The 10487-nt window shown below is 40.4% G+C and overlaps 1 protein-coding gene across 3 annotated transcripts in view; it reads right to left on the bottom strand.

The window, feature by feature from the left end:
• Positions 1 to 217: 217 nt before the first annotated feature.
• The window catches only part of BZW1 (basic leucine zipper and W2 domains 1), a 10802-nt gene continuing 532 nt past the window's right edge, over positions 218 to 10487 (bottom strand). Inside the window, exons 2-12 of one of the 3 annotated variants that reach the window (XR_003257158.1) lie at positions 10330 to 10403; positions 7875 to 8051; positions 5348 to 5442; positions 5035 to 5100; positions 4600 to 4735; positions 3914 to 4023; positions 3625 to 3795; positions 3107 to 3253; positions 2600 to 2701; positions 1593 to 1715; positions 218 to 1493 (exon numbers count right to left, since the gene is read on the bottom strand). Coding sequence is in view for 2 of the 3 variants with exons in the window: in XM_026088416.1 (XP_025944201.1) it covers positions 1462 to 1493; positions 1593 to 1715; positions 2600 to 2738; positions 3107 to 3253; positions 3625 to 3795; positions 3914 to 4023; positions 4600 to 4735; positions 5035 to 5100; positions 5348 to 5442; positions 7875 to 8051; positions 10330 to 10393 (1260 nt within the window). In the remaining variant the exon portion in view is untranslated. Of the gene's footprint in view, positions 1494 to 1592; positions 1716 to 2599; positions 2739 to 3106; positions 3254 to 3624; positions 3796 to 3913; positions 4024 to 4599; positions 4736 to 5034; positions 5101 to 5347; positions 5443 to 5890; positions 5897 to 7874; positions 8052 to 10329; positions 10404 to 10487 lie in introns of those variants that run through there. The other 2 variants (XM_026088416.1, XM_026088430.1) reach the window with 2 other exon arrangements.

Here is a 10487-nt window from a genome sequence, read left to right on the forward strand (position 1 = left end):
TACACTTTAACAAGTTAAGTGCAGGCTCTACCCTATGAAGCAAGCCTCCCCAAAAGGGAGTTTGTTCCTTGTAGAGGAAATACTATTATAATGTATTTTATTTAACTAGGTCATTGGAGTTATGTAAGCCTTGAGGGATTGAAGGGACAGTTTAATGATTTCACCCTTTCAAGTGACTGAAACTTGAAATTGGAAGAAGAGAGACAACCCCTAGGCATTAAGTGTAAGGATGGCCTTTTATTTGTTTAAAAAAAAAAAATTACAAAGGAAGGAAGATCACCGTAGTATTGAATAGATTGCATCGTGATCACCAAGGTTTTTCCATTTCAGAAGGGTACTGGTCATGAGTGTTGCAGTTAGTTAATGCTCATCGTTAGCTCACAACAGTGTTGACCTAGACCTCCCTAAATCTTTCTTTAATCAGGAGCTGTCCTGAGAATTTCCATTAAGAATTCGGACAAAATTTTGTTGAGTAGATAATTTAACATACCAACTGCCAGCATAAAGTAATCTTATTTCTCAGCTTCTTGTGGATGTAGAGTTTTGTCCATCTTTCTTACCTTCCAGCAGCCATGCACTTAACAAAACACCAAAGGAAACCTTTGACCAAGGTGCCCCCGCACTGCTGACAGCATAGGCCAGGGCTGTAGGAAGCAGCAGAGCCGCTGACAGACCAAGACTCCAGCAGTACTGATCCCTGCTGTGCAAAGGCCTCGCAGCCCAGTTAAAGCCATGCTGCCCCTCAGGACAATGGGCCCCCTGCTGTGACAGCCAGCAGGCTCAAGAGAATGCTGCTCTTCATACCCCACCATGGTTACAGGCGTTCACTACCACCGCAACAGGTTCTGTCTGGTAGGACACTGAACTAGCCTCCCTCGAGGGGTCAGCTGCATTACAATAGAGGATTACTTTATGCTGGAAGTGTGGTCAAGAGATGACAGATACAGTCTSTGGGGGATGGACAACCACATCTATGAATGGGGTTACTTGGAGCAAGCAGTATGGGATTAAAGTGTCACACTAAGTTACCACACAAGCCATGGCCTCTTCACTTTGGAGACTTTTACAGTTTAATTTGCAAACAGAACTGCCATAAATCTCATTTACCAAAGCATGTCTGCTACTCAAATGTAGATAGAAAACCCAACAGGTAAAATGGATTTCATTGCGGAAGGCCTTAAATTACATCATTACAGTAGAAAATACAGGAGGTAGAATAACTGAAAGGACTAATGTAGATTAGAATCAAATCTATAGCTCCTGTAAGCTACTTAAAACATGGTTTTAAAAACTAAACCCAGTATTTCTGTAACTATAGAAAACAGTTAAAATAAATTTGCCATGAGAGCCCTTATATCATGCTTGATATAGGGAGGTAGGATGTAAGAATCAGAAGGACACATGAGACATGACACTTATCTACAGCTCCTGTTTGCTTTACTGAGGACAGAATTTCACAGGTCAGTCACCCTCTTCAGCATCAGACTCGGACTCTGAAAGAAATGGACATTATCAACAGGTCAGAGATCATCGATGGGCCAGACCTACCCCCAGCACAGTGTTTAAGCCTTAGCCTGGAAGCATTCCCTTACCTTCTTCAGCATTCTTGAGCCATTCAACAAATTTTTTCATTTGCTCCAGAAAAACACTCTTTCCTTTTGCAAGATGTGCATCTTTATACCACTTCAGGATGGGTTCTTCACTCAGAACTTCAGCTGATTGAGATGTGTAAAAGTAATGTTAATTCAGCAATCAACTGAATACCAGCTATTAAAACCACCCCTGACTGTCAGCCTTTGCTTCTTCCCCAAGGATTTTTTTTAACTAATATATACTTGCACCTTGTGTTTGATTACACAACTGTGCTAGGAGTAGCTCCTATTTTTAAATCCTGAGACTCATGTGTTTCAGCTTTTGTTGTAGGTTTTCTGAGCACCRCACCTAGGAGATGTGCATTTGCTTCTAATAATAAAGTCCTAACTACTTCATAGCCATCTGAAATGACACACTCACTACTAAGCACAGATATAAATTCTTCAGAGCCAGAAGTACATAGCAAGAAGTGTTACCACAATTTACAAATTACAAGTACAATATAATCTTCAATTTAACAACACATTTTCTTATGTTCTTGTGTATCTACAGATGCACAAGCATGTTTAGAGCAACAACTTAAGAGAGATTTCAGACAGCCTAAAGTGTCCCAAACACCACGCTGGGTGTCAGTCTCTAGCTATTGACAGACCATGTTCAGAGAGGGAACTAGGAAGAATATACCATCACACATCTCTTCTTAATATAAAAGGATGAAGAATCTTAAATTGAAATTTAGCTTTGCGCTGCCACAATTCTTGAAATCTAGTAGACAGCATTCTTGCCCAGAGAAAAGCCCTTCCCTATGCCCCTGGTACAAGCAGCACTCCAAGGACAGCTGCATATACCTAGCTGAAGAATTTTCTACCCTCAGTTTACAGAGGTGGAGCACCAAAACGCTAATACTATTGTAGCACTATCATCTTCCCTAAAGGTCTTATCCAGAGTTCAGCATTCTGCAATCCAGGCTTAAAAACAAAACAAAACCCCACACAGAGGGAGTTACCTTTATAGAAGAGCACCACTATTTTCTGGAAGGCCTTCATGAAGTGGATGTTGTCATAACAGTACTCCTGAATCTTCAGTAGAAGAGTCAGCTCTGACTGACCTTGGGTAGTAAAGGCAGCAAGTAGAGGGCTGTATTGCTGTAACAGGAATGGCAACTTGGCACACACACACACACCCCACTTCATATTTACTGCCTGACTAGACTGGCTTCATACAGTTTGTACCAGCCACTTGCTTAGAGTTACAACCCACATCCCAGGGAAGCAATTTTTCACAGGAGTGTTTCCGCAGACAAGTCATACTTTGCCTCGGTAATGAGGACTATAGTACTACAGCATTTAAGACCACTACAGCATGCCTGTACAAGGCAAAGAATTCCTTTATGCTGTGTGTCCACATTAGGGCTTTTGTGTGTTTGAGCTCATTAAAAAGGAAGTTTAGAGACATGGGGAAGGCACAAGCCCTACCCAATAGATGCCAGAGCCCATACGCTTAGTTACGATACCTTCAAGTGCTTAATGGCTTGCTCTGCTACCAGCTCCTCTTTTTTGTTCCATTCCACAGTGCTCATTACACTTGACCAGATTATGGCTATCACAGTCTGTTCTGAGATGTTGTTTTTCTTCATCTCCTCCTTCACATACAAGATTATCTGCCAGTCAGAGGAAGGAGAGAAAAAAAAAAGTCAGCATGTAGGCTGCATTACACTAAACTAAATTAAACTTCTGTTCCAAAGACTCATTAAAGACAGAAGTCAAGCTACACAGAAATAATGCTTCTTGAGTCATGCAATACTCAACTTCTGAAAGTTTAAGGCAACCCAGAAGCCTTCAGAACCATGAACAGACTCCTTGGCCATGCAGCAGGATTCAGGACACTAAGGAAAGCCTATGAAGCTAATACTAACACACACTGGTCCTTTTAATTCCTAGTGGAAGATTAAATGCTACTGTATTTCAGATAATTTGAGCTAAATTCCTAAAAAAGAAGTACCGCACAGCTTTTCTATAAACAAATACTTACATCCTTAAATGGATCTCCCCGTGACATCTGCTCCTGAAGTTCCTTCTGCAGCTCCTTCCGAGCGCCTATGCTTTGTTGGTTCCGAACATACTCGGAGAGTTCTTTTAGTCCTGCTTCAGTGAAGTACTTGGAGAAGTGTTCAACACTTTGTTTGTTGGCTGGGAAGAGTTCCTGAAAGCAAAGTTTACAGCAACTCTTTTACAATAGAAATGTGCGCTGAGTACTTGCTGGTAAATGCTATTTACCAATCTGGCGTAAGAATCAAATTGGTAATTTCAATGCTACTCACCATCAGCCTGTTATCCATGTTTACTTTACGAAGACTGACAGCCACTGCATTAATATCTTTCTCATTTATCCATGATTTGAACAGCTTGACTGCAAAAGCTGCAGAAACACCTGTGCAACAAGAATAGTAATATTATTATTGAAATTCCATACAAAGGGAAGCATAAGGCACCTAGTTTGGCATCCCCTTCCCAAAGCAGGAGCAGCTGCACCAAGGTGTCCTTAGCATGCTCTGAAGTACTGCATGTTGGACCTTTCTCGTCACTTGGCATCAGGAAGGCTTCCCCATACTTAAACTCACATCTCCTTGCTGCAATCTGGCAAGGAGCCCAGTGACATGAACCACCTTCTCCACCCTGAAAGGTCCCATCTACACTGAAACCTCACCACTGCCTCACTTGGCAACACTGGCAACTGGAGCCCCAAGTGTCATGCAGAGAGGTCCTACACACAAGCTTCCTGAAATACTATTTTCCCAAAGTCTAAGCAAGACAATCCAGGTTGCTAACAAGCACAATTATCTTTGCTAATCCTAAAGTAAGCCTCTTGCCACATAAAGCTAGCGAGCTGCAGGAATGCATCATCATCACAACTTTTATCTGCCATCTCCAGCAATGTATCATGGTAAAGCTTCAGGTTCTGTCCCTGATCATCCTTTCCCTAAAAAGGCAATTGGGCTGTAGTTACCTTCTTTAACCAAGTTCTCATTATAAAGACTGTTGAGAACTGATGCATTAAGTGTCCCATTGGCTAGCAGGATACCCGTCAACATGGCCAGTTTGTTCCGCTCAGACTCTGAGAAACCTTTCAGGAACAGCAGCAGCTACAAGAGGAAGTAAAAATTGCCATAAAACAACCATCTTTCACAAAAATCAGTTACTTTGACTACTGTCTCCACACTAGATACTTGCTTTTGTTTCAAACGAACTATTCAATCAGCAGCAGCACTAGTACATTGGTAGTCTTTTCCACTAGTCATACAGAATAGTTCTTCTATGAAGAAATTTAAAAGATTTTCTGCCCTATTTGAATAATCTATTGAACACCATATCTCTTCTGTATAGTGATTAACTGGTAGAATTTGAAGGTTTTTATCAGCAGAAAGATAAGCCTACTTCATACCTTTTTGACTTCATCTTCAAAGCCTTTCTCTAGGTACTTGTAACGCCTGATGAGCTTGTTAAAAACCTGGAAAGAGATCAAGTGTATTATTTTTGTTCCAAATTACTTAAATCAAGTTCAGCGAAGTTAGTTTGAACTCTTTTAGAGCTCTTTTAGCTTAGCATAATACCATTCTACCACACCCAAAGCCATCTTCTAGGAGGCATCTCAAAGCCGTGCCATAAATTGGTATTTTACCTAAACATCCAACTACACAAACATTTCATTCCTGACCACTAAACAGAAGTTCAACTGTACCTGTTTCAGAACTAACCTGAGCAAATGCTTGCATGGTTTCTAGGTCTTCCTGTGCTGCAAATACACAAACATCTGTGCGCATCATGTCATCTGCCAGGGTACCACCTGGGGCTAAAGAAGGGTTTCAGTATTAGTGGTATTACTCTCCAACAAGAAGACGGAGTTGTCTCCACAGTAAGAATTCCAACATCCAAACACACAAGATGTGTTGTCCTTTCACAATAAAAGGAAGGAATGACTAAATCACTGAAGAGACATCTGCATTTCTACTTCACTGCTGCAGGTGTGCTAAATTTTAAATCAGTAGTTTAGATATGAACATATAAACATTTTGACTCCCTACGGCTAAATGGATTGGCAACATGCTTATATCCAGATAAGTTAACATAACCATACAAGCTCCTCTTCCCTTAAAGGAAAACCCTAAAGCTGCTTTATCCTATCAGTGGTCTTTTTAGTGTCCACTGTAATAATACTGCTTTTTAAGTAAGAGCAAATCAAACCAGGAGATGAAACATGTAGACATGCATGTTCAAAATTCAGCATCTTGGAGATAAACTTGAGGCTTTAGTCTTGAAAGGTTACTTGAGGTATTTAACAATGAAGCAGATACTGCTTCTTCACTACTCCTCTTCCCTTTAATACAGGCATTTGATCACTACCAAGGCCACTTCATTAACTAGGGTGAATTCAGGTCACAAATTATGGTACGTCAGGGCACCTCATTACTGATTTCTATGCCATCTACACACAAGGGAGATTTTTTGTTACATGTTAGTCAGAAGAAAACTTAAAAACAGAGATAAACACTAGTGGTAAGAATATTAAGATACGGCAAGGCAAAAGGATGCCAGTTTTTATTTTGGCCTTGTCCAGTCAAAGATCAAAGCTCATTACTTGGCTACTTGTTATGAAGAGGGAGTTGAGTAAAGGACTTCTACATCACCATCAGTTCTTTCTCAAAAGCACTGCTGCATTTCTGAGAGGGAACTTTAATTTACTAAGATGATCAGCAGTGCCCATCAGCAATGCAGTTTTCCCTTCTGCCTCACCTTTGTTCCTAGAAGGCACCTGTGTGCACTGGTTAAAACTCTTAAACCCAAACAAAGAGATTGTTACAATTTTTAATAGTAAGAATTTCTAACTGCGATGCTCTGTGTGGCAGGCAAGTTATATTTACTCACATTGCCAGCTGTCATAACATCAGCAAAAGCACYTCTTACCAAAAGGAACATGACAGTAGCTTCAGCCTACCTGACACTGTTCCAATATACAGCTTTTAGATGAACAGGCACACTTAATGAAATTAAACCATTCTGAATGCCTTTTTCTTCATCGTTTGTTCCTGCAAGTTGCCTGATGTTTCCACAGTATCAGTGTGAAGACCACCTGAATGTGCCAGAGACATCTCCTCCCAAACCATGCACACCCACTGCAGAACTGCCATCCAGTCTGGCTGTGGCCCAGAATCAGATACCTCCTCTCTTTCTCCTAAACATTTAGGTCACTTGAATTCTATTTCTGCTGCATTACAGAAAAAAAAACCTTCTGCAGCTGCCAAATTTCTCATTTAAGTCTTTATTCTCTTCCCCCCCACCCCACCCCCAACTACTGCATAACAAACAGGCCTTTTCTGGTGTAGGCAGACAACGTACACATAGTGAATAGGACACTTTATTTTAAAAGGGTCCCTCCCATTTGAACTCCTTTTCACCAGATGCTAGTCAGTCAGATAGGAAATGTGGAGTCTAAATCTAGAGGTACCACAGCTTGCTTGTCACATTTCAACCTCATGCAGTTTTATCTACTTCTCACCTGGTTGGTCAAGATCCCTTCCACTCTTTCTCTTTACATACAGACATGCTTATGAGCATACAAGGCCTCTAGTCATCACATTTCACTTCCTCAGTTCCATATACTATCTGCTGACTTGGCCACAATCTCATTTCTCACCCCGACACCTGCTAGGGCCTATTCCCTCACTATTGCTAGGACAAACAATTCGTAATAGCTTTTCCAAGACTAAAAGCACATCAGAGTCTTCCAAAAGCAATGTTACTTTCCAAACTAAGAGGATATGGTGTGCAAAGCACGGGATCATGTCAGAATCCTTCATGACACCTCAGCTGACCTTGTGACCAGGCAAGGCATCACAACAAAACGTTTTGTTTCTCATCACTAGTAGTATTAACAGACCACACACACTACAGAGTCAGGTTCCGCTTGTGGTAAATAAATAAATAAAAAGTTTCCAATATGTTTTTCTTTAAGCCAAGTCTGTACAAGTGACCGTCTAAGCTTTGAAGAATGTAGACCAACCCACGCAAAAGTATAATATAGTATATAGATTATTTTCACAGTAACATAATTTGATTGCTTAGTTACTCCCTAAGCTAGACAGAGTTTGGCACAGATGACTTACACCTTGTTCCACATACTCGGCAAGCTCTTTAGTAGAGTTTTTACAGCAAAAGAAACAGTGAACTTTTGTAGTAAAGTCAACTGAATAAAGGTCAACAGCAGCCCCAGCAAAGAGGACTTACCCAGCATTCCACCGGCCACCAGGATATCAAAGAGCGTTTCTGCATAGCGGCGATAGTCAAGTTTTGCTCCAGAGGCATCAAGAAACTTTGCTACTGCTTCCAAGTCAGTGCCAGTTTCGCTTAAACCTTGAATAATACAGTCCTGGAACTGAGTAGGCTCAAACCTCTCTTTTTCATCTGTAAAAACAAAGCATTTGTTAAACTGAAGTTGTCACATACAGTTGTTTGGTTTTTTTTTAAACATATCAAGTTTGTTGTTTTAATCAAAAAAAAAAAAAAATCTACACAGTGGCAAATCCGAAGCTAAACAGAACTGAGATCATTCCAGTTTACCACCAAAACTGGTATTACTAGTACAAACAGCAACCTAACAGTGTAGCCTAAAATGAATTTCAACAGCCATTACAGGAAACTCTTTGATCAATGAGACAGTTATTTCTTTGCTCCAGACAATTAGCTTCTCTTAAGTATAGGCTCCACACGAACATTTTCAATCAATTACTTTTCCCTTGCAGCCATTCTCCCTGCTAGGAAATCACTGCTATATCACATTAGTAAGATGTTTTACTGCTTTTACCTCTTCCCTTCAGTCAAGGGGGAAAAGACAATCATAAGCTAAAACATTCCTTCGTTACCTGTAAACACTTAGAGTTCTTTCACTTAGAAGAGCAATCATTTGTGATGATCGTTAGTTAGATCTCAGAAAGCTTAGCTGACTTCAAAGTTCAATTCTTATACCCTGCTTCCATGGTAGACCACAAACTTTCAAAATGGAGGTTTATCTACCTGCTGGATGGTAATTCCAAATATGCACCCTTGCAACTTTGTACATTTGACCCACTTACCCAAGTTCCATTTTAACCATTTAGGCCTCTTTCTGTTTTGGATGAAATATTCTGACTGCAACATTGCATATTGTCATCATGTTTGAGCCAACTGTCAGTACATGCTTTTTGGCTACAAAGACCACCCCTCTCCTCTTCTTTGGGGTTAAGAGAGTCTGAAATAATTGCTTTTCTCAAATGCCTTCAGTAGATGTGGAAATCTGAGCCAAGTTTTTGGTTTTAAATAAACATGAAATGATAGAGTATAACTGCAGATCTATTTAGCATTCCTGCATTTTTAAAAACAAGACACATGCTTTTTTGTATTTGAGATAAATCAGTTGATTATGGCCTTGTTTTCACTATATGTAGGGCATAGTTAAAATGTGACAAACCCACCCATACAATTAAAATAAAGCCCTAGAAAGAAAGGGTCTTCAACTTTGTCCAAATTTGTTCTTGGATTAYGTAAACCCTCAGAAGAAACTTCCAAAGAAAATGGAACTCAACTGTAAAACTTAGGTAAGGAGCTGTCTATAACAGCTTAGCCATTTTGTTAACCTCTGTATAAGCCCTTTATAAGAGGCATGTTAATGTCCTTATGTTCAATGGAAGTTTTAACATGTGCATAACAGTTGCATAGAAGCCTGGAAATACTGGATCAGTTATTTTCCAGGACAGACCTATGAAGCTGACTGTGACCACAGAATTGCTTAGAAGCTAACCTACAGTTAAATACTTCCAAAAGAAAAAACAAACAAACCAAAAACCAAAACACACACCCAACCAGCCCGCCACCACCTCAAAAACCAAGCATCTGCAGGACAGACTAAATCCAACTCTCAGTTCAATAGTTTCTCAAGGTATTTTTACTTTGATGTCAAAACAGGTTTTGTGAGTCAATGCGTACTTCTGCACTAACTTACTACTGTTTCAGTATGTACAGCATCCTTAACAGTCAGTTTGAGTAGAAACACTACTAGCATTCTAGTAAGGCAGTATTAGACAAGTAATAAGAACTGTCCGCATTTCCCCTTTAACTTAAAGAAAACCCACTAAATTACTCATCACATCTCTTCAGTCATTAACTCTTCTTATAACAGTAACTGTGCAGATACACTTGTATATCTCAGAGCTCACAGTAGTTTTCTTTTAAAAACAGCTAATCTTAGAGCATTAAAGTGACAATGCAGCTCTTACTCAGCAGTTAACACTGAAATCCCTGCTAGGTTAAATGCTCTTTAGATGCATGTATTCTCTCCAACATGCCCACGGGAGTCCTGTGACGCCACAGTACTAGATACTTCTGCTTTCAGACTAACCACATTCTGTACAGATGTGGAAACGCTGTTTTCTAGGCCAAGATCATCACAGTAAATGCAGTTACATATCTACTACTAGACTTTTTTTTTTTTTTTTTTGGTATAAAGAACATTCAAGTGCGTCAACAGTTAGTGCAAAAACTGTGTTCAGTGTAGCCTAGCTTAAAAGATTTATGGAAAGAATATAAAGGCATTAGTTTGTTCATTTTCTTGTATGGCGCAGCACACCACCACGTTTCAGTGGGTGTTTCCAGCACATATAGGCAACACACAGAGGCACTAGCAATATGCACCTCGCAGCCAGCTTACCTCTTTTTCTTGTTTTAAAACGCTGGCCTGATAGCGTTGGCTTCTGCTGCTTTTGATTATTCATAAAAGACACCCTGCAAGGAGGCAGAAACACACCTCAGGACGCCCTCTGACGACGGAGCCCGCCCGCACCGACGGCCGCCGCCTCAGGGGCCGCG

Source organism: Apteryx rowi, unplaced genomic scaffold, assembly GCF_003343035.1.
Source record: "Apteryx rowi isolate R43461 unplaced genomic scaffold, aptRow1 scaffold_12, whole genome shotgun sequence".
In the NCBI taxonomy this organism is placed as follows: Eukaryota; Metazoa; Chordata; class Aves; order Apterygiformes; family Apterygidae; genus Apteryx; species Apteryx rowi.